Below are 24783 nucleotides of genomic sequence, written 5' to 3'. Positions count from 1 at the left end.
TATACTAACGGTAGGGGAGGAAACTGAAAATACAGCAATACTTTCTATTAAAGTGGAGATACACCAAACCTCCGAAGAGGAAAGTGGAAATTACCCGATATTTGCAGAGGCAAAGGTCAAGAAAAGATATTCATGTATAAAGTCGGGGACAATTGACTAAAACACCAATTTTAGTTAACTGAAACATCAGTTCGTGTTATCTATTTTCATACTTTAAGAAAAGAAAGTATAAAAATTATCCCACAAATCCACATCACTATTAACAACAACATCTCAATTGCATTTTAATTAATCCCATCACCATTATAAGCCCAAAAAAAAAAAAAAAAACATAAGTTGGGGAAAGTTGCAGTTGCCTGGCCCTTGGCTCTAATGCACTGGATGATCTCTAGGTCGTCGACGATATTCGCTAATGGCAGTCCATTCAGCTGGATTCGTCAAATGCGTCCCAGGTGTTATCGATTGAGATTGGCTCTTTTTCATTTTGTTAACAACAACTTCTGATTTCTTGAAATGATTTGAGAATAATTGAAAGAGCTTATGAGATTTTTGTGGCTTCGATTCCAGTAGATGAAAGAGAAAAGTTTATGAGCTTTTTTGCAGCTTCGATTTCAGTAGATGAAAGAGAAAAGCATGACTTTTGTTGTGAGTTAAAATACAATGGATAAAAGATTGCATCTATTGTTATTCGGTGGATAATAACATGTTTCTGTGACAACACTATTATCAAAATGAAAACTTTAAAATTTGTCTGGATATATAATCTATGAAGTATGCAATTACAAAATTGCCATTAGTGACTAACTATATACGAAACACTATACTAACGGCAGGGGAGGAAACTGAAAATACAGCAATACTTCTATTAAAGTGGAGATACAACAAACCTTGAGGGAGTGAAGTGGAAATTACCCCCGACCGAAATGTTTTCTTCCGAACCAAGCACTAAGCTTATTGAAGTAATTTAGTGCTCGTTCAAATTCGTTCGCAGTTGTTTCTCTTCTTCCTCCACGCTGCGTTTAACATTCTCCAGAAATTGGAGATTAATCTTGCAACATGGTAAACCCTGAACCCCAACTTCATCAATGAAATTCAGTTCTAATTTAAATTTCATTTCATTTGAGCTTGCTACAATTATTATTTTTTCAGGAAGTATTTAGAAGGGCAATTCTACATGCCGGTCCCCCGGAGAATTTCGCTCTTCAGACCGTCCAAGAGGTCATAAAGCCTCAGGTAAATGAAAAAAGAAGAAGAAGAAGAAGAAATACTTCTACAATTCTATCGATTAGGTTTCCTTTTGCATAATATTTATATATATTTGGTGAATTTAACTGAATTCACAGAAACAAACAAAGTTAGCGCAAGATGAGAATCAGTTATTGGAAAATATGCTTCGGACTTTGCTTCAGGAACTAGTGGTATGTTTTGTTACTTTTATCTATTGAACCGCCTTTGATGAGATTCAATATTTGTATTGATTTGTGTATTAGTTACAGTACTTGACAATGCCTTGAGAAAGAGCTTTTGGATATGGGTATATTTGAGATTGATGTTGCTGTGGAATGGAATTACTAGCTGGTTAAGTATAAGTGAGTGTGTGGGTGTTAACCAGACACTTTAGTTGCTTTACTTAGAAGCTATTCTTCAAAATGCACTTGGAGTGATTTTTTGGACTTGCAAAGCACTTTAAAAGGCTTTTAAAATACCTAAAAATGTTTTTGTCAATTTTAGCTGAAAACTACAGGATAGTTGTAAAAAGGGCTTTTGGCTATTTAAGAGTAGTTTTGGTGATCCCATAAGCTCTCCCAAGTATGCCTTTAGCTTGCTTACTGATATTTGGCATTTTGGTACAGTCATCTGCAGTGCAGTCGGGTGAGCCGATAATGCATTATGGCCAATCAATAGATGATGGGGAAACTAGCCAAGCTCAAATTCCGCGTCTTCTAGGTCTGTAAATGCTTTCACTTTTCTTTCGGAACATATTTGTTCTTTCCCATGAAGAACAAAGAAGCACTGGAAAATTTGTGAATTTTCTGTGAGCTGTACTGTAAAATTATATGTCAAAGACAAGTTGATTACATACGTTTTTCGATATTTTCTGCAGAAATCAATTTTATTGGTTCTCATGTGGTTTATCTGATCAAACGTTTGAAATCTAGTGATTTATTGATTCCGGGAGCTATTTCAATTTATACATTTTCTACACAAATCTTAACTAAGTTAACATTACATTCAAGTTTTAAAATTCTATGGTCTCTCTTTCTTACTCTTTTTTCTTTCCTGGGTATTGGTTTTTAGACATTGTGCTGTATCTTTGTGAGAAAGAACATGTTGAGGGTGGTATGATATTTCAGCTCCTGGAAGATTTGACAGAAATGTCTACAATGAAAAATTGCAAAGATATTTTTGGTTATATAGAAAGTAAACAAGACATTTTAGGAAAGGTACGTGTTATTTTATTATTCCTGGTAATTTTCATTCTTGTATAACAGCTACTTCACCTGTATTCAACTCTATAGTGCAAGTCCTGCTTACCTCACCTTGTTTGATTTGGTTTGAAATTGGTCATTGCATTTGATACAGTTAGAGCTGTTTGCTCGTGGAAAACTTGTGATGTTGAGAACTTGCAATCAACTTCTTCGTCGTTTGTCAAAGGTAGTGTTGTCAAACCTGAGTATCATCTTCCCTTTTTAAACTTCTAATAGGAAGGGGGAAAAAACTATAATAATGTTTATTTGTCTTTCGCTTGTCTCCCTTGATAAAGTGGCATTGTGATCCCACAAGCTGGTAAAAGTTTTTTGACTGCTGACATAGTTTATTTGCATCTTGTTGCTTACACTCAAGTCTCAATGCACTTTTGACATTGTGAAATTTGAGAGGACATGTTTGCCCTAGCATTTGCTAGGAGGTGCTGCCCAGCTCTGTCACTCTTTCTTTTTAACTTCCTTTTGATGTGAATTTAGCTTATGATTCAGTTCAAGTGTTTTCATATTCGTTATGCTCCAATTTTATTATTTGTAAAATAATTGAAGAACATAATTGAAATAAGAATCCCTGCTTTTACATTACTTACTATTATATTCTTTCTGCTCTCTCTGTCTGTCTGTCTTTGTCTCTACTTTTGACCTTGGTCACCTCTCCGGCATACCGCTGCCACTTAAAAGTGGCGCTGAAGTTGCCATTGGTAGCATTTGTTGTAGAACTGAAGCTGCCACTTGTGTAGAGTGATCTAATATTGCAAATTTCTTTCTCTATCCACATATGTGCAAAACACAAGTCCATATAATAATAAAAAGAAGAGTTATTGTACTGAAATATACATATACGTAAGATGATAACTGTAGTTTTTTTTTCCAATTATGACCACAGAGAGAAGAAAATATGAATAAAATGATTTGTTTACTGTTTTTGCGCTGAAGTTTTCTACTATCATTAGTTTGATAATAAACATAGAATGATGTTATTGACTTTTGAAATTCACAATAGGGTGAGCAAGATACTTACAGTAATGACATATTGAAGAATACTGGATACATAGCTTATGGGGAATAACGGCTTCAGAACGCTCTTTAAATAACCAAGAGTTGTGGAAAGTAATTGTAATTCAAAGTTTGTGAGTTCTCTTTTGTCTACTGTTCTCATATCTCTAGATGATTACAACATTGAAACTGTGAAAGAACAAAAAATTTCCTTAGCTTTCTTCCAAAATTAAGAAAGGCATTTCCTTCGTTGAAAAGATTCATGAAGTCTATCTAGTTAATGACTTTGTGACCATTTAGAGGGAGGGATTGTGATGGCTGAAAGTTTTCAGTCGTGGTCCTTGCTATTTTCTATTATGGAATATGATTCTAAGAATTTAAAATTATACAACCTTCTAGTCGGAGCAGAATGTCAATAATGTTGCTGTAAACTAATGAAGAAGCCAAACTGCTATTTAGTTCTTTCTGTTAAACTAAGGTTGTATAGATATAATGATACCTTTTTTGGTGTTTGATAGTTTTATATTTTTGGAATATTTAATATATTTGTTATTTTTGGGTTCCTTTACGTGGTATTGCTTTTTGAACTATCACAGATAAATTTTGGGCGCTACTGTCTACTGCAATTCAGAATTATATAGCTATTTTAGTATGAACAATTAACTTAAGAATTTTTTGGTCGTGTCATTATGAATGCACTCTTTGTGCTAATGCATTTGAATTCAACTTTATAGGCAAATGATGTAGTGTTTTGCGGACGAATCCTCATGTTTCTGGCTCACTTTTTTCCACTGTCTGAGCGTTCAGGTACTTGTTTCTGTTCAATCCTAATCTTTTTGAACTTTGTGTTTTTTTTTTTCATATTTCTCTTGCTGGGGATTTGTGTTATTTTGTCTTTTTGATTAATTATTGCAGCTGTGAACATAAAGGGAGTCTTTAATACGTCAAATGAGACCAAATATGAAAAAGACCCACCTGATGGTAAACACAACTTCAGATTGCATTCACTTATTTAACTGTCTACAGGGACGGTCTCCTAGTGTTATGGTTTTTCTTTTCAGGCATTCCTGTTGATTTCAACTTCTATAAAACGTTTTGGAGTTTACAGGTAAATTACGCTTGGAACTGTGGTTAATGAAAGAAAAGAGTGTTCCTATTATTAAATGTGGACAGTGTTGCTATTTATATTAACCTGCATTGTAATTTTATCGTGTTTCTGAGAAAAAATCATGTGATTCTTCCTTGTTATAAATAAATGGTGGATGCAAGAGGAAGATTACTAGTGCTGCTAATACACATAATTTAAATGGTGAATGTGATCTGATGTTAAATTGTAAATGTGTCAGCTGTTTGGCTTTAGTGAAATTTTATTTGTTTTCCCCTTTATATGAATATGCATAGATCATGGTGGTTAATCTAAACGGTTGTCTTCGTGAATACTGAGGTTTCTGTCCGTTCGTGCATGTTATGTTAGCTTCTTGTTGATGTGTTCATCAGGTGGACTTATCATTTATAATGAATGACTGCGTTACATAGGTTTCTGGACGTAGCCAATATTAAAATCTTCATAATAAGTGCATTTTACTCCACTATTATCATAATGTCTTTCAGTAGGAGGTATGTATGTCCACATTTTGTCTGTGATTGTATGTTTATTTTGGTCGAAACAGAAGCAGCATATCAAGTGTAGGAAATGTAAATAAAAGAGGGTAAGTTCAACAATTCTTTAAGCCCAAATGATGTTAGACCATAGCTGCCTCCCAATTAATCAAAATAAAGAAGCAAGACATGGTTGCCTGTGATTGTATGTTATGCACCATTCAGAACGATCGGGTTTTAATGCAGATGTTCAAACCTCAATCGGCATTGTTTCATTTATAAAGCTTTTATGGAATACATAATATAGAAGAGGTTGTCATACAACAGCTAAATTTCTCCATGAATTTGGTTCTGAGTTTTCAGGAATACTTTTGTAACCCTGCTCTGACCCTTGCTCCAACAAAATGGCAGAAATTCACATCCAGTTTAATGGTATTCCTTTTATTTGCAAATTATTTTTGCTGTTACTTAGTTTTGATGCAGCATTATTTCTTTAATTATTTTATTTTTGGTGACCCAGAAAATATTACATTTTATTTTGGCTGTTTTGTCCCTCAAATCCAATTGTTTTCTTGAAATGTGTAGGTTGTGTTGAACACTTTTGATGCTCAGCCTTTGAGTGATGAAGTGGGAGATGCAAATGTTTTGGAGGAAGAGGCAGCAACTTTCAATATAAAGTATCTTACCAGCAGTAAATTAATGGGTTTAGAGGTAAAAGATGTTGACAACTATTGAAAACAAATTGATATAGAATATTTTGGTTTATTTGCTTTTCCCCCTTGGCTGCAGTTGAAAGATCCGAGCTTTAGACGACATGTTCTTGTGCAGTGCCTCATATTGTTTGATTATCTAAAGGTAATGATTGCTGTGGCTCTAAATTTGAAACTTTATACATGCCTTCACCGCCTCATCTCTCTGTGGTAGTTGATTAAATGGTATTTAATTCGTTTTAATATTCTTTCTTTTAATTTTATTTTCATAGGCCCCTGGAAAAAATGACAAAGATTTGCCATCTGAAAGCATGGTAATTTTTTTTTTCTTTCCTTTCTTTCTTTCCTTTTCCTTTCTCAGAAAAAGGTCAAAATTTAATTGGGAAATACCTATTTTTGTGATGGTTAAAGTTTATTCTGTACACACATGCACCAGTGCACCATGTTGGCACATCCTTCATAAGATGGGCAATGCCAACTAGAGCATTCCTCAGATAGAGAGATATGCTCAGATTAGCTGCCTCTGAGTTCTGACAAATAGATGGCTGCATTTGATCAAGCATTACTTGTATTGTTAATTTATAGCAGAAAGGTGAAATGTTCTCGTTCCATATGTGTTATTTTTCTCCTCCAGATGTAGACAAGTAGATAAGCACATGTATAAAATTGTGAATATTGCCTGTTTGTGATTATAGAAAGAAGAAATGAAGTCTTGTGAAGAGCGAGTAAAGAAACTGCTTGAAATGACCCCGCCTAAAGGGAAGGATTTTCTTCATAGTATTGAGCATATATTGGAACGTGAAAAGAATTGGGTATGCATAAGCTCTTCTCTGACTTACTCTCTTATTTGTTTCTATGTATTCCCTTTGTTGTTGTCATGAACATATTCCAGCTCAATTTGTTTGAAATCTTTGTGCTATTAGGTGTGGTGGAAACGTGATGGCTGTCCACCTTTTGAAAAGCAATCTATGGAGAAGAAAGCAGTTCAAGATGGACCTAAAAAACGGTATAGGAAATCAGTGGATTAATAGTTCTATGCTGCTGCTATGACTATAATTTACTTTAGAAGTTCATATGCTTTGGAAAGAATATTTAGGACAGAGAATAGAAAGACATTATCTTTATCTGTATAAGATGTCCTTTTGCCATATCCAAAGCATTGGCATTATACTTAAAGTTGTGCAATCTTCTTATATATCAATAGTGCAGTAAAACCAGCTGAAGCTTTTATTACCTAAAGATGTACTAATCATTTATTAGTGTTCTACTAGGTTGACATTGAAAATCACTTGGTAAAATCTTGATGTTCTCTAAGACAAAATGTAATGCCTAATAATAGTATTTGGGATCTAATGTTACCGTATCCTCCTTCACCCTGTGACTAGCAAGCCCTTACAAATCTGTTTATAGGTTTGAACCCATGTTTTGCTTATGGAAAAGGGGAGTATGGACAAGGTTCAAATTCCATTGGCTTACTAAGTAATACATACAAACAAACGTATCTGCATGTTGAAGTTCTATTTTCCCTCATTTATGCATTAAAAGTTTTATAGGGTTCTATCCATCTTTTTTCCGAAATTGATTTTTGTTTCTAGTTCATTTTGATTGATGCAGTGCTGATTAAGTTTATATTCTCCATCTTTAATTTTTATTGAGATATCTTTGATGTTGCTCCTTCAGTAGGCCAAGGTGGAGACTTGGGAATAAAGAACTCTCTCAGTTGTGGAAATGGGCAGATCAAAATCCGGTATATCTCTGTTTAGTACTTCCGCAATTATTTGACTGGCAAGAATTTGCCTCCAAAACATTCTTTTGTGGAACTTACTCCCTGTTAGATAATTGAAAACCCTGGTGCTCCTTTTTTCAATTGTAAAACTGTCATTGCATCGCCTACTCGGCTGTTTGGATTATTAATTAGTGGGGCATTAGTCATCAAGCGGTCTATGGCCTTTACAAATTCAGTAATGGGGTGGTTTGGGATTACCTTTAGGTTGAGATAATGAGATCTTTTGTTGGGGGAGTAGGGTACCCTTTTTTATCATTTTCCTTTTTCTTTGAAAAAAAAAAAGCTCTATAAATTTATAAATTTATATGGAGTAAAATGAGGATTTGCCCAAAAGAAAAGTGACCAATGTGCCCAAAACAAGAAGAAAGCATGTTGTTTTTTATAACTAACTGTAGGTATCTAAGGGGAAAAAAACCTCATATTTCATGTTCATCAAAAAATTTTTCTAATGTTTCATGACATTAACTTTATATGACAATAGTTTTGTTCGGAATATCTTTGTACTGTGTCCAGAATGCTTTGACCGATCCTCAACGTGTTAGAACTCCTGCCATCACTGAATATTGGAAACCTTTGGCTGAAGATGTAAGCATCTATCATGGTTCCTGAATTCTTTTCTACGTAATGCTTTCTTTTTCCCTTGGCAGAAGATGTAAGAACTTATTGTACGAAGCGATTTATATTCGTAATGTCTTCCTTTTTAAAATTACAGATGGACCCATCTGCAGGAATAGAAGCTGAATATCACCACAAAAACAGCCGGGTAAGTTTTGGCTATTGAATGTTCTTACTCTTCTATGTGATGTTGCTTATGAGTTGGTTTTCTTTTTATGCAAGTTACAATAATAACAAAAGTCATATGACATGTTTGTAGCTATTTGCTTAAATATTTCTGGTTGTGTTGCTTCTGGGAAGCAGAGGGAATATTATGTCATAAAGATAGTAGAAAGAGTGCAAGGGAACCAATATAAATAATATTAAAGTGGCATATGTGGACATCATTGTTTTCTGGCTGTATTGCTTCTGGAAGGTAGAGAAGGCAATGTTTCTTGAAGGTAATGTAAACATTGCAAATGGTAGCAAATGTGAATATACTTGGATATTTAAAATTTTGTATATTTTAGACAAAAAAAATAAATATAATAGGCAATTAAAAGGCTGTCTCTAGGGTATATTTGCCCACTAAACTAGGGAGGCAATGGGCAAGGTGGGGGTGGGAGGCCTCCTCCATTTCCCACCTCATTTAAATTGGCCCTCGTTCCCCACCCCATTCCCTAATAAACTGATGGTGTGTTTCTAGGGAATTATTGATAGTGTTTACTTGCTAAAAATATAAGAAAATGAGAATGGATTTTGGGTGCGGCCCACAAATTTGGGAATATAGGAATCCCGTTCCCAGGGAGAATGAAAACAGGGGAATGTTAAAGAAATCAAAAATTTATTTTTATCCCATTTAAATACTAAATAATATAAATATTGTTGTTTATAGTAATAATTATTATTATAACTATTATCATAGTAATAATAATATTAATAGTAATATAATAATTGTAATTATCATAATAGTAATAATTATTATAATAATTATGATAATAATAGTAACAATTAACATTATAATAATAATAATGGTAATAGTATTTATAGTAAACATGCATGCATGTCATTTGAAAATATTTACTTTTTATTTTGTTTGTGAACAAATATATAATTGTAACTAAGGGCATTTTAGTAACAAAAACAGATTAATGTTTTATCAGAAGATTTAACTAATCTCTCTAATGAGGAACTATTTGAGTTAGAACATGCCTTAAAAGAGTTCAGGAATGAGCAAGCTGATTAAAATATCAATAAAGTGAAATTTAACTCCTCAACCAACTTTTACGGCAAAGGCATACTAAAGAAGGCCATCACCAGTAAATCTTGAAATTGAAGACAATGATAACCTACTATGGTAACATATAATGGTAGGAGTGTGGTTGAATGGAATATTGATGGTTTGTATGAATATCAAATCATCAAAATCCTCAAGCATATGACAATGTTTGCAACCGCCTGTAGAAACAAAGGTATTCCAGTGAGCAGATTGCAGTTGCAATTGTTTTTGGGTTTGTCGACCAACTTCAAGCTTGGTGGGATCACTATTTGTCTCAAGAAAACAGAAATTATGTCTTAAACGCAAGACGGCCCGAAACCGAGGCTGGACCTAGTGGTTAGTGGTAAAATGATAACCAGTACTGAGTCTGATGCTGTTGATACATTAATCTACACAATTCTACTGCAATTCGTTGGCTCCACTGGTATTTAGCAAGACAGAAGAATTTGAGCAGTTAATAAATCTATGTTATCCTACTCTCTCAGACTTTAGGTGGTATAAAGATGTATTCTTCTCAAAATTCTTTCAAAGAGATGACTGACAGAATGATTTCTGGAAAGAAAAATTTATTTGTGGCTTCCCAACCCTATTTGTTGATGAGGTACATACTAAACTTCATCAAAAACATAATGGTATGATTCCTTTTTCTCAGTATATTTATGGAGAACTAGCAGCAGAGGTTGTCGCAGAAGGTCTTAATCTCTGCAGTGATTTTAAGCTGAAAAGACAGCTTGAGAAACAGAATGTTACTGTGAAACAAGCTCTAGGTGATTTCTGCCAACAATTTAGGTATGAAGACCTGAAAAGTGTTAATTGGAGAAAATCTGAGAAGCCTCAACAAAATGCTCCTCATAGGAGAACAGAGCGATACTCTAAAAAGAGATATCAAAAGAAGTCTGAACCTAAGCAATAGGCTAAGCTTGCTAAGAAAAGACCTAAAAAGTCAAGAGGCCAACCCACTTGTTATAAGTGTGGTAAAAGTGGATATTACAATAATAACTACAAAGCTGAGGCTAAAATTAATAGTCTTAATTTAGACAAAGGCCCTAAAAGGCAACTCATGCAAGTTTGCTAACAGATCACTCTAGATCTGATTCAGATGGTTCAAAATCTGATTATGAAGATCATGTTCCATCCTCTTCAGATTCATATATTCAGCAATATTGCAATAATGGTTCTTGTGAGTGTGATCATTGTAAATCTGTCCTTAAAATGCGAAGATTAAAGATTAATGTGTTCAACAAAGAACAGATTATAGTTTAGTAACCCTATAATAAATTATAGTACTCGTGGGAACTAAGAGGAGTTTGGAGGATCCTTGTGGGGAGAAATTCCTTTCTGACTTGGAAGTAAAGAGTTGTTGAACAAGTATGCTGCAGATAAAACTTTTAATAACATTTTTTCTATAAAACTTTTTAATAACCTGTTTTCTGTTCTAAGATTGGTTCATCTGGTATCTAAGATTGTCTTGGCTGCTAGCAAACCACCTAAACTGTGGACCTGTAGCTGCTGTAGATGAGACATGATTATAACAGAAGTTGGAAGTTTAGACAAGTTAGGTCGCTATGCAAAAATGCAAATTTCTGATGTTATATCCACAGAATGTGTTTCTTTTGATTTTTGATTCCTCTGAAATTTGCCATGTTCCAAGGTGTGGTCGCATTTTTGTTGTAAAGCATGAAAATTTTTTATTTTGATCATAGTAGGACAGATCGATGGCTGGTCCCCTCTTACTAACTACTTATGTTCGTCTTCTCACTACAGTATGCATATAAACTTGTGAGTAATTTCTTGTAATCTTGTGCAGGTTTATTGCTGGAAAGGTCTCCGATTTTCAGCTCGCCAGGACTTGGATGGGTTTTCTAGAGTATGATTAGTTGTCAACGAAGACCTTTTTAATATATGATTTGGTTTGTGTCAGCTTAATGAAACTTATGGCAATATCATTGCAGTTTACTGACCATGGTATTGAAGGAGTTGTGCCACTAGAACTTTTGCCGCCTCATGTCCGGTCCAGATACGAAGGTAAAGCAAATGACAGATCCAAACGTGCTAAAAAGGAAGATTCAAAGGTTGCTCCATCTCAAGCTGAAGAAAATCAGGTATCTAAGCCAACATTTGGCTTTCAAATCCTCAATTCTTTTATTTACATATTTTAATAAGCAAGAAATTTTGAGATACCCTCAGTTGCTAATTGGGGATTGGCTTCGATTCTTTCATCAACTCCAAGTTTTATCTCTTCAAGCCAAAATAATCCTTTCACTCTGAAGTTTTTATTTTGATGTTTATAAATGAAATTTGTTGGATGCTACTGATTGCTCTTAGGTCCAATGGTAATGCACATGCATTTGTTAGAGCATAACTATTTTTGGGCCATTTCCTATGAGGTTCTGGTATTAATTTTGTAGGTTCTGGTATTAATTTTGTTTCAACATTAATATTAAAGCTAGGTTACTAGGAGTCCTTTGTTTAAATCCCTATTTTTATTAATGAAATGTGTCACAGACCAAATTGAGCTGTATTTGTTGTATATTGTGTGTTTATATCTGCATGACAAGTCTGATAATGAAATTCCATTCTGCATGTGAGATGAAGTGACGTACTGCTGTTGAACTTTTTCTTATAAGCTAAAACTTTTGAATAACAATTGACAAGTTCAAGGGTCAATAGCTGGAGTACAAGGGACTCATATGTACACAGACATGTAAAATTATCCAAGCTAGTTATTCCATTTGTGGTCCGTGCCTCTAGATGTTTGCTTGAGTTCAATTGTGTGCAAAAGGGGTAAGTCAGATATATTTTTCAGTTCATGATTTTTGCTAACGGGTTTTATGTAAATTGTAGGTTCCCTCACTTAGGCTTGATATGTAATTGTATCCGCGTTACTTGATAAGTTAAATTTTAATTTGTTTTAATGAATCAATGATCATATCCAATTCATTACGATTGACTGCTAATTCTAATTAAATGGCCTGTTAGTCTTTTAGATATCCCTTTCCTTTTATTTATTTATTTATTATTTTTTTTAACAAAAAAGAAAAATGTAGACCTTTACTGCTTCCTGTTAGTAACTCATCTTTATGAACTCTGAATTTAACAAGTATATTTTCATTTCTAATTATCAATCAATATAATACAATTTTCTAATGTTTGATTTTGCTTATGCTTACCATTTTAAGATCAGCAGCATTTCTTGTTATTGAGCTGAACTTCAGAAACCTCATACTCAGCTGAACTCGATTCATTTACTGTATTGGATATGTGGCTTCTTAAAATCTTTCCCCCAACTACCATGGGTGGGGCTAAAGAGGGAAAAAAAAAAGGGCTCTCCGTGTCTTCCAAAACATTCTCTTTGAATTAGTTTTATGCTTGCATGAAAATTTCGGGCTATTTTTCTTGTATGTGCCTGTACTCTGCAGTTGCCTCAACCTAGATAGCCACATTTATCATATCATATCTAAAGCATGTTCTGTGCTCGAACTTTATTGCTGTGAAAGTTTCTCTTCCTTAAAGGCTCAGCTTGATGTGGTAAGGTTGGGGTATCGCAAGGAGGACGTGAGAAGTTTTTGATCTAGTGAAACGTGCTAGATTTTAGTTTGTAAGGCGAGAGGAAAAGGCTGAAAATTGATAGTCTCAAGTAGCAATACTACAGGTTGATAGTGCACAACTCTTAAATATCAGAATATTTTTATATGACCATCACTTTTTGTTTTTGATGAGATATGCCGATCAATCTTAGAATCTCATATGATCTGATTTTCTTTGTGTTTTTCTTATAGTAATTTTTTTGTTTTAGCTTGAAGTGCCTTTTGTTTCTTGTGGTTCTATCAAACCAACGTTTTGGGATTTTTGGTTAAAGTTTGAGGTTAGGGGTCGTGGTTGGGAGGATTGTAATATTTAATTTAATTAAGTTTCTAGTTGGGATGTTTTCTTTCAGATTGCAGCATCTGCGAGTGAAAATGATGGGGACGGTATCAGAGCTGATCTCGAAGCATCAGCAACTCCAGTGGAAACTGATGTTACAGCTGGAACTGGCAATATTTCCCAAAGTGGTACTGCAACACCAGATGAACATCAGAAGCAGAGTTCTGACACTGATATGGGACAAGAGGCTGGCCAATTGGATGCAGACGCAGAAGCAGATGCTGGGATGATGGATGGAGAGACAGATGCAGAAGTTGATTTAGAAGCAGTTGGGTGAGATGAGAGAATAATTAAAATTCCAAATGCAAAATGCTTAACTAATACTGTTAAGGAAAATGCTAATGCTATTTGTTAGAGCTCTAATTGGAAAAGCAAGGAAAAAAAAAGAAAAAAAAGGTGTTATTGTAGTTACCATATAGAGTTTGCATAATTGCGTCTCCTGAAATTTTGGAAAACTTTTTTGTGCCGTGTGGCATAACTTATCAAACACTGGTTTGGACGAAGAGTGAAAATAGTGGCTCAAATATCTGCATTATCTGTATGGTTTGGTTTAGAAAACCAAAATTGAACCAAACCGACCGAGCTGGCTGTTCTTTATATCTAATTGAGATTATGGAAAGGTTAGTATTTGGTTTAAAAATGCCAAAAATAAATTAAAAATAATAATTAAAATGTCAGTGTCCACTGTTAAAAACGAGTTAATAGCTCAATAGTTTTTGAAATGGGTGGAGGTCTACGGACTCTGATTAGTACTCGGAATACTAAATTATTTCGTAACACTTATTTTTTTAAATTAAAAATTAAAACTTTACTTTGAGTACTCTTTGTAATTCCGTTTTAAAATTACCAAAGTTCCAAATATGAACCATTTTCGTTTCTCTCATCTTTTACAATCATGCCTATATGGCTTGGCGAAAAAATGGGCTCCAAAATATGGAGGAAAGAAATCTAATTTGTGATTTAGTAAGAGCTCATCATAAAAACCCCAGAATTCCCAAAAGGGAAAAAATGTGGCTTTGGCTCATATCTTTTACCATTCAGGAAAAAATTAAAGAAATTCTCAAACAATGAGTTCTTGTTACACAACAGTACTATAACATTTGAGTTTTGAAAATAAAGTTGGCAAACTAGTTTGATGTGTGGTAACATATTTGTATGAGGGACACTGAGACCGAAAAAAAAAATGGAGAATTTGTTGAAGATTATTGTGGGTAAAGAATAAACTATGGTATCGTGAAATAAGGTGGGTAAAATAGTCTCTTATTATGCTTTTGTTTTCTATCCAATTATTTAAAAGGCCGGGTAATGTATGTATTTCTATAATTTGATTTAAGGATATTTATGTAATAAAAATATTTTATAAAATTAAGAGCGTTCAGAGTAAATTTTAGAGTACATTTAGTCTCACCCGTTTAAAAAACATAGTACATTTAGCCTCACCCTTTTAAAAAACATTTAAGAGTTCGAAGTAATTTTCAATTCAACAAATTTTAATTTATGTTTTAACAAAGTGGAAAATTTTATGATACCATATTAAAATTACGGCATCAATGTCATGATAAACATAATTTTTTTAAATTACTCATAAAATTAATAAATGGAAGGTAAAACAAATAAATTAATATAACAGTGATAAATTAGTGTTTTAAAATTACAAACAATACAAACACTTGTAAAAATAACATAAAACTAACAAATTAATATTAGACTTTCATTAAACAAAGAATAGCTTATTCATTTCATCTAATTAAATAAAGAAAAAAGTCACTCATCAATTGAAAAAAAAAAAAACAATTATATTGAAAACAATCGGAATAAGTTTTATTAAATTGGTTCAACCATAAATTCTATTTACATTTTATGACATTCATAATTTTTTTTTCATTTTCTATCATAGTATTGTTTACTACACAAGTTAATTAAGCAAAATTATTTTTCTTGATGTGGATCAAGCCAATACAAAATAAAAAGATATTCTTATATTAATAGATATATATGATATTTCAATAAAATTGGATCTAATTTTTTGTTTTATATATATTTCATTTAGTTTAAAATTTACTTCTTACTTATATTTAAATATCATTTGAATTTACTGTTAAGGAGATTTAGAAGGATGCAAAATCACCGTTTCTTAAAACAACTTTGAAAAATATGAAAAGAATAGTCTTTAAAAATTCAATTTTGATAATAAGTTTTATCTTGCATAACATTTCACATATATTATCACATGTATTAGATAAACCCAATCTAGGGTGGGGCTATTTGAATCCACCAATTTACCCAATAAACCTATTTACTCAATAAACCCATCTTTAAATTTTAAAATTTTAAATTTTACTCAGTAAACCCACTAAAATACCTAATATGTCCTTTCTAAATCTAGTTTTTATAATAATAGTGATTTTACTCATTAAACCCATAACATTCATTTATAAACCCATTAGATTGGAAATTGATTATTAATTGGAAATTTAATAATCAATTTTGAGTGAATAATAAACCATACACTAATTGAGTGGTTTCTATCAGTAAAACAAAATATGAAAGATAGGATTCGATTCTCTCCAGAGCGTGGAAGAAAAACTCTAAAGATGTACCTGAAAAAAATAATAAAAAAAGCATCAAATAAACCAAGCATTAAGTACAGATTATCTATGTAAATATTCAGTAAAAGCTGGCATATTTTTATTCTCAGCTCAATTAGTTCTATGCCCTTGAAGCCTTTAAACATTTCAGCCACCGAGCTGCATGTATCAAAGAGGTAATAGTGGACGTGCATTATTATTTTCTTTGATTTTTGAATTTACAGGTGTATGGTTCATGCACTGCCATCTGGACGTGCACTTGCCGTGGGGGCTAGCCACGACTTTTGTTGTCGAAAATGGACCGACTCCGTCGACTAGGTTGCCTTGCATTGCTTTCAAATTCCACCACTCATTCTAATAAAAATCAATTCTAGTTCTACTTCCTCATAGCATATTGTAGAAAGAAGAATTCTGAACTTGCATGTAACCACAATTCATTTGAAGATAAGATTAGCCATTTGACTGTGTTGTGTCAAATTGAGTTGTTTTGGTTGCTAGGAGAAAAAAAAGAAAGAGATGATTTTTTTAAAACTCAATTAAACAATTTTGAGTGAGGGGTCATTCCCAAACGAATCATATCCATCATCCATATCCATGAACATTGAGCCGGAAGAACAACGCGAATGACATGTCAACATTAAAGCAAAAATAAATAAATAAACATATGAATAGTATTATAGAGTCAATTGTTTAAAATTATTCTATCTATAGTAGCCACCTTAGGACTTATAATTTCTCTAAAATGTTGTATTTGAAAAGCATATGAAGTCTCTCATCCATTTGCGATAGGGTGATGATATGTGCCCCAATCAGGTGTAATAGGTGGAATAGGATGACCTGGTGTTAAAAAAACCTGTAAAAGCTGATAATTAATAATTGTAAATTATAAATGGAACAACATTTAATTAATAAAATAATAAATTATACCTCAAAAAAATGATTGCCAAATACATAGCCAAGAGCAATATTTCTGCGAGATAGTATATGCACTGGCTCAAATCTCAAAGGCAAAAATGTAAGGCATTGTATTGAGGACAAGTGGAATAAGACAACATTATAGCACGATGCTATAAGATGACCCATGTCAGGCATAGTCATCCATCGATCAGACGATGCTGGCCAATTCTCATAATATGAAAGGACGTGAATAAGCTCATTCACTCTTTCAGGTCCGTATAATTTGAAATAATCATCTAAGTGAGAGTACAACTCATTTAGTAAATCTTTCCTCACTTGTACCCATCCATCCTCGCCCAAGCCTATTAAGTCAGCTATTGCTCTAAAACCACAGTTACCATCAGCTACAACATCTTTAATGTGATGAATATATGATTGTAATCCAAGCTTAAATTCATCAATAAAAGTAATTGACTTGACTGGCGTGCTCTTGTTAACCTACAAATATAGGTATTATGTATAATAAAAAAATTAAATTAAATAACTTATTAAATAACTTAAGCATAAATTTGTGTTACCTTTGTTTTCGGTCTTCCTCTACGTTTAACCTCAACTTTTGATTTAGCAGTTGTAACTGAATTACTCTTCACATTAAGTGAACAACTTTCTTGGCCAGATAATGATATCTCAAAAGCAAATGGGTCGCGACGAGTAGAAGTATCGACTTTGATAGATGGTCGACCTCGTGTTCTTGTCTTCACTTTTGGATCTAAAAGAAAGGTACACCCAGGATTGGCTATCTCCTTCAATTTTTTCAAAATATCTAACTGGATTTCAATCGAACTCTCATTAAACCGGTTAGCAATTAACTCAAACTCTGGTTGACAACTTAACTCCACCTTTTGCTTCTGAGTAACAGCCACTAAATCAAGTTTTTTCCAATGAAGATCAATTCTCTCAAGTGGAATAGGCTGACATTCTCTTTTGTATTCTGCAATCTCTTGAGCACATGGTAAACCATGTGTTTGGCGAATAACACACCCACATGCAGAGCGGTCGACCCCAATAGAAATAGCACGTTTCAGCTCACTAAGGGTGATATTTAATGCAGTTATAGAGATGAAGCCTCGAATATGTTTGAATTCTGTAGGCTTGAATTGATGTTGAACAACTGTCAAACTTTTCTCAAATGATGCTTTAATATCTGTATGTGCAGCTCAAGTAAATTGTGTATCTTTGCCTATGATGTCTCAAAGTTTCCTTGACTTGTGGAAAGATACTTCTTTAACCTTGAATGTGAACTTTCAACCCTATTAAAAAGATAATATTAACAAAAAAACTAATAACAACAATAATAATAATGAATAAATTTAATAAGTAAAACCAATAAGTTATTGGTAAAATTAAAATGTTATATACTTGTTTGTTGTTAAATTTCCAAAGTGCATAATTTTATCTGTCCATGCTGAAACAAATCTTTCTTTATACTTGTTCAACCATGTATTTGTTACATATTCCATCACTGCCGGAAAAGATGCAAAATCTCTCTGCATGGTTTTAAGGTGGTCAATGAATTCAATTTCATTTGAAGATAACACCAATAAGTTCTAACTCATTATAAACTTCTCCCACTTATCATTTGCTGCAAATAACTTCTTGCAGTTTGCCATAATATTCCTACTAATATGCCATCTACATAAAAAATGATTTGCACGAGGAAATATTTTCTCAATGGCATTCATTAAAGCCAACTCTCTATCAGTGACAATGACCCTAGGTAAAAAATCATTGTCCACTAAACCCCTCAATCTATCTAATGCCCATGTGTAGCTATCTTCCCGCTCAGAACTAAGATATGTATAAGCAACATTAAAAGTCATATCAATTGATGTCACTCCTATAATATCAAATAAAGGAAGATAGTATTTATTGACTTTATAAGTACAGTCCATTAGCAAAACGCTTGGAAATGAACGTAATAACTCTATGCTCTTAGGGTGTGCCCAGAACAAGTCTTTAACAATATCTGTATTGTCATAACACCTATGCCACTCAATGTAATTATGTTCAGATAACTTACTCAAAAGTTGTTGCATTTGTGATCTGCCAGCCATCTCAATCACCTTATATCTCTGTCGTGCATTGTATATTGACTTCATTGTAGAAACATTAAATGGATCTTTTTTTTTTCAAAGTGACTAAAATATCTTTTGGTCGTACCATATTTTTTGACATGTCAACTAATATTGATGTTTCTTCTGCAGTTAATCGCCCTGCAAATGAGTGCCCTTCAAAATGTTTTGCAATTGGATGATTATGAACTCCGCACATTACCTTTAACATCCAGTCACTATGAGTGTCTAACTTTTGGCCCTTTAGTTTAAAAGGACATCCGCATTTTTTTGTACCAGTTATTCTCGATTTCAAATCTTTTTGGTTGTCTTTCTTCTTTATTTTTTCATACTTTCCACCTCTCTCACAACCAAAAAAGATCCTTGCTCTTTTACCACCACAACCCACTTCAGATCTCTTGATAACAACCATTATACCATTTTTCTTTCCGACATTACGAGTGCACTGAATCATTGCTTCTCTACTCTTAAATATCTAGATAGAAAGAAATCTCATGTAAGTTAAATAAAATTTGGTAAAAAATAATCCAAAATTAATTATAAACTAAAGTTACCTCATGAGTTCTAAATTCACTGCTATAATCCATCACACAATTTGTATCATAATTCGTAGATTTGATGGAAACATTATCCTGTATATAATAAAATGTAATTACTAAAACTACAAACTACATTTAAAAAATTAGTTTTATATGACACATAAAGACCAAACTAAAACGATATATTTTCTTAGTATTAGATCGGTGAAAATAATAGTTACTCTCAGAAGAAACATAAAGTTACCAAAACAAACTATTAAAAGAAGTGAACCTCAGCAAATGAGTTAAAATAATGTTCAGAAGCGACTGGCTCCATCTGTGCTTTATGCTGCTCACTTGCATCCAAAACTGCAGCTCCATAAATATCAGAACTTGCAGAGGCAATTGTTGGTGACGCATTAGGAACCTAATTTATTTTGGCAAATTCAAATACAATAAGATATAAATACATCAGCTACTATTTACGAGGCTACCAAAAACTAATTAAAGGCAAAGTTCAATGCATAACACAGAGAAAATTTTCAATAAACAAAAAGGGATTAAAGCACGATTCGTTATTCTTGTAATTCTAAAACCATAATTTGGAAAAAGAAAGCAAGATAATCAACGAGGAACTAGTTTTTAATGATGTGGTGCTTGGTGGAATAACGTGGTGACCCACCTGCATGAAATTGTTTAGTTTAAAAATTGTAGCCAATCCCTCTCTGAAACTGAAAGCATCAAGTGCACAGGGAAAATTAATGCAATGAGACGAAAAGTCAAATAACAGCCAACTTTGTTCATGATTCAAACAAAGGGAAAATTTATCAACATTGTCTGTCAATTTTGAATGAAAAAGGGTAAAAAATCAAATATAAAAAAAAAATCGTACCTGTTCATGATTGTCAATATTATTTTGTTCCTCCATAAAATCAATATCCATCAAATCAATAACAATTAATTTTGTTGCTCTGAATCAACTCACATGTGCCTATTTAACAATATATATGGCTTGAGAGAAGAATCTCACCTCTTGATTGATCAGGGTTTAATGAAAATTTGATTAGGGTTCTATAAAACTATGTTGAATATAAAGATGGGTTTAAAGAGTAAAAATTATGTTTTTTTTATAATTATATTCTAGTGTCCATAACTGTAATTTAATTTAGGGGTATTTTAATGATAAAAAATTATTTTTAAAAGTGGGTTTATTGAGTAAATTAGTGGGTTCAAATAGCCCCACCCCCCAATATATTATCATTCAATTTAGAAAAAAAAATCAAGAAATACATAAGGTAATCATTATTATAATGAGTTTTTGTTATATATTTGTAAGTTTTTATTTTTCTCAATAATTCTTATATTAATTTACCTGTTTTACTTTCTTATTCGATTAATTCTTATACCAATTATTTTTATACTCCAATTTCCCACTCCTGTGTTAGTTTACTTATTTTATTTTCTATTAACAAGTCTTATGTTTTATTTACAAAATTGATGTTTTATTTTACACTTAATGTTGATTTACAAGTTTTATATTATATTTATAAGTTTTTGTTTTGTTTGCCAATAATACACCAATATACTGGTCTTACATTAATATACTTATTTTATCTTCTACTTACAAGCATTATGTTCCATTTACATAATTTTTTTTATTTTATACTTACTGCTGATTATAAGTTTTATGTTATATTTGTCAGTTTTTGTTTTATTTACCAATAATATATCAATTTATTACTCATATATTAATTTACTTCTTTTACCTTCTATTTATAAGTCTTATATTTCATTTACATAATTTATGTTTTGTTTTACACTTAATATTTATTTACAAGTTTTTTATCTTAATTTATTCGTTTTACCTTCCATTTATTAGTATTATGTTTTGTTTACTTAGTTTATATTTTATTTGACACTTAGTGTTGATTTACAGTTTTATATTATTTTCAAGTCTTTGTTTTGTTTGTCATTGATACACAAATTTACCCTATATTAATTTATTTATTTTACCTTCCATTGACGAGTCTTATGTTCTATACATGATTTATGCTTTATTTTACACTTAATATTGATTTACAAGTTTTATGATAGTTTCATTTACATAATTTGTATTTAAATACGGTATTGATGTCGTGATTTTTAATCACGGCATGCTAAAATGACTTTTTAAAAGTATAAACTTCAATTTATTTTTAAATATAGTTATTTTCAATAATTCATTGACATAATATTGTAAGGGGTAATTTTTGGATAGCTCCCTTGAGGTTTGGCTTTGCTACACTTGGAAAGAATCTATCTATATATTGACATATCATCGCCTAGATGTAGGGTAGTCACGTAAATAGAGCAATTTATGGTTTTTAAATCTTAAAAATGTTGATGCATAGTGACTGATTGCACAAAACATTGTGCATCCAAAATGCGGAGTGATACAATGCTTCGAAGCTGGGGAAAACTGATGCAATAGTAACTCATTTTCATTCTTAATGCTTAGCTTCATTGTTTTCTTTTTCATGTGTGCTTAGCTTCATTTCAAAAGTTGTAACACCCAATAATTTTGGCAAAGACACTTTATGATACAGCAATCGATACTCTATAAAATCAAATATGTTACAAACCATATTCCAATGAAGATCGACATCTAGACAGCAGATGATTTACTAGATGTGTATTTTCATCGAAGCTTTAAACTCAAGTTTGGTTTTATTACTTTCTTGTATTTTGTAAAAAATGCTATTGTTATTAGTTACTTGACTTTTTGTTTCAATTAATTAAAAAGCTTGCCTTTTTTTTGTGTGTGTGTAAAAGTTTGTACTTCATGGTAAAATTCAGATGTTTGCCTATTGTTTTTTGAGGGTATCCTCAAAATATAAGACAGAAATTAGTTATAGAGCTTGTAGGCAGTGAGTTTATACAAGAACAAGTACAATGAAGAAAGAATGTTCATATCATTTATTAAACTCAAAATTTATAAGCTTATTTAATACATTTTATCCCACGTATGTTGATGTCATTTTCTTTTCCTGTCAACAATAGCATAATTTCTAATATCAAAACTTATGGAATTGTTTATCTATTTCTATATGTCTACATTTAAGACTGTTGGTGTAATAAATGGCATTTATTAAGATGGTTAGGCTAATTAGTTTTACTAATGTTTATGCAGCTTATCATAATTTGACATTGGTATAATGATAGATGGCAAAGTCTTTGCGGTTGGTCTACTATTCTAAAGTAATACAACTTGCATAAAGTGTGGATTGATATTAGCTATGCTTGTTAGGGTCATCCTATTAGGGATGCAAATGGGATAAAAGTTTAAGTGATGTTGCCATGGCAAACTAAGCAAAAAATAATATTAATTGACAAAGACCTGCTTCAGGCATTTGAACAACTAAAAGTGAAGGGGTACAGTTGGGCTATCTCTATAGTAACTTTTGGTGAAAACTATATTATCTTTCTTCTTAATGGTTCAGCCAAGCAGCAAGTCTACTGATGTTGATTAATATGTCAATCTAAATACCAATTCCCAGTTGACTTAGATAATACATAGAGTTTGATTGAATTGATTTTGCAGAAGCTGCAATACTTCCTCTATTGATGATAAGGATCCAAGTGAAGTAGCAACAAAAAAGCTGCCAAATTTGAGTACAAAAAGAAAAGCTAGTGAAGCAATAACAAAAGTGTTCCACATTTGAATGAATATAAAACCTCAGCAGATAAGTTGACACGGTAGTTGAATAATGAGGTAGGAAGTGGAAATGAAAAGTTGTATAACAGTTTTGAAGCACTTACAGATGAAGTTGACGAAATTAAAGATGGTTATGAGTATGAGGCTACTATAGATGGTTCTGATCCGGATGATTTAAATCCAAATGATGCTTTTGGAGATGGAAGTGACATTGTTAGAGATCTTGATGATTATAAATTTGGGGATGACAGTGGAGATAAGCCAAATGATGATGTTGTTGAAGCACAAGCTTGCATTAGATATGAAGAAAATACAAGTGGCTTTGAGTTTAATTCTACTAGTGATAAGATAGTCATGAGGCACGGACAATTGTTTGTCAGTGTGTATGAACTAAGAAATGTTTTGAAAATATTTGCCATTGAGAATGAAGCAGTTCAAAAATGAGAAAACAAGAGTGACATGTATGTGCAGCAATAGAGTGCGCTTGGGGAATCCATAGAAGCCCTAATTGGAATAGGAGGTCATTCCAAATTAAGACTCACTACCAAAGTCCACTTGTCATTGATTTTATGACAATTATTAAGCAAGTTCCAATTGAGTAGCGGCTACATATATGCATTTATTCAAAGTCAATCCTAACATCAAGATTTCATTTATTGTTATTACTTTAATGTAGAAGTATGGATTTGAATGCAACAATTAAAGGTTGTACAAAGCGAAAAGAAAAGCACTTAAGTAATTTAGTCAAGATTAAAACTAATTACAACAAATTATTTAGGTACATGCATGCCTTATTGAATTCCAATCTTAGTTCCACTGTCTCTTTTAAAAGAGAAGGGATTGGCATGCAGAATTTCCAACATTCAAGAGGTTATTCTCATGTTTTGATAGCAACATAAGGGATTCTTTGAAGGGCGTAGGCATTGATTAAGGTTGATGGCTATAATTTAAAAGGACTATATAGAGGTGTACTCCTAGCAACTTTGAGCATTGATGCAAATTATGGGATCTACCCTTTGGCTATGTGTGTGATTGAGACTAAAAATAATGATTCTTGGCAATATTACATGGAGAAACTATATGATCAAGTGATCTATAATCTTAGTGAAGGATTATGATCAATGAATGGTAACCAAAAAGGTGTGTTCAATGCCTTGGATTGAGTGTTCCCTCTGTCATTAAAAAGACACTGTTGTAGACATATCTATGTAAATTTAAGAATAAGTTTTATAGGCTTTTATTGAAGAAAGTGTTATAGAGAGCCTATAAAAGTTCTAATACTACTGACTTTAACTCACATATAGAAGAACTGAAGACTATAACTCCTAATGGCTATAGATAGCTTGTGGAAATCCCTATTGTATGTAAGGGAAAATCATTTGTTCCCCTATACCAAAAATGCAACCATGTTACTAATAACATGATTGAATCTTCCAACAATTGGATCAACAAGTACACAAGTTTGCCAATTGGGAGGATGTTTGAGGAGATATAAAGGAAAACTATGCGTTTGGTTCCAGGAGTTATGAGGTAGCCCTTAGATAGAATGGTGGGCTTCCACTAGTTATGAGAAGGAAGATTGT

The 24783-nt window shown here is 32.5% G+C and overlaps 1 protein-coding gene across 3 annotated transcripts; it reads left to right on the top strand.

Annotated features, from left to right (window-relative positions):
* Positions 1-950: 950 nt before the first annotated feature.
* Positions 951-13757, top strand: LOC18040902 (THO complex subunit 1). 3 transcript variants are annotated; one of them, XM_024184154.1, is made up of 21 exons: positions 951-1059; positions 1150-1233; positions 1344-1418; positions 1854-1947; positions 2299-2444; positions 2584-2655; positions 4214-4286; positions 4395-4460; positions 4541-4587; positions 5442-5510; positions 5664-5789; positions 5868-5933; positions 6061-6102; positions 6484-6600; positions 6712-6794; positions 7472-7535; positions 8088-8159; positions 8287-8337; positions 11255-11314; positions 11400-11549; positions 13385-13757. In XM_024184154.1, exons 1-21 carry the CDS (start codon positions 1057-1059, stop codon positions 13646-13648), a joined length of 1824 nt encoding a protein of 607 aa, XP_024039922.1. In that variant the 5' UTR covers positions 951-1056; the 3' UTR covers positions 13649-13757. The 3 variants fall into 3 exon arrangements, with proteins under 3 accessions (XP_024039922.1, XP_006432406.1, XP_024039923.1); XM_006432343.2 differs by having other exon boundaries at positions 7469-7535; XM_024184155.1 differs by having other exon boundaries at positions 7469-7535; positions 13366-13507.
* The last annotated feature ends 11026 nt before the right edge of the window (positions 13758-24783 follow it).

The sequence above is a fragment of the Citrus clementina genome, unplaced genomic scaffold (assembly GCF_000493195.1).
Source record: "Citrus clementina cultivar Clemenules unplaced genomic scaffold, Citrus_clementina_v1.0 scaffold_5, whole genome shotgun sequence".
Lineage (NCBI taxonomy): Eukaryota > Viridiplantae > Streptophyta > Magnoliopsida > Sapindales > Rutaceae > Citrus > Citrus x clementina.
Note: the sequence above shows the minus strand (reverse complement) of the source record. Positions and strands in the feature narration are given on the sequence as shown.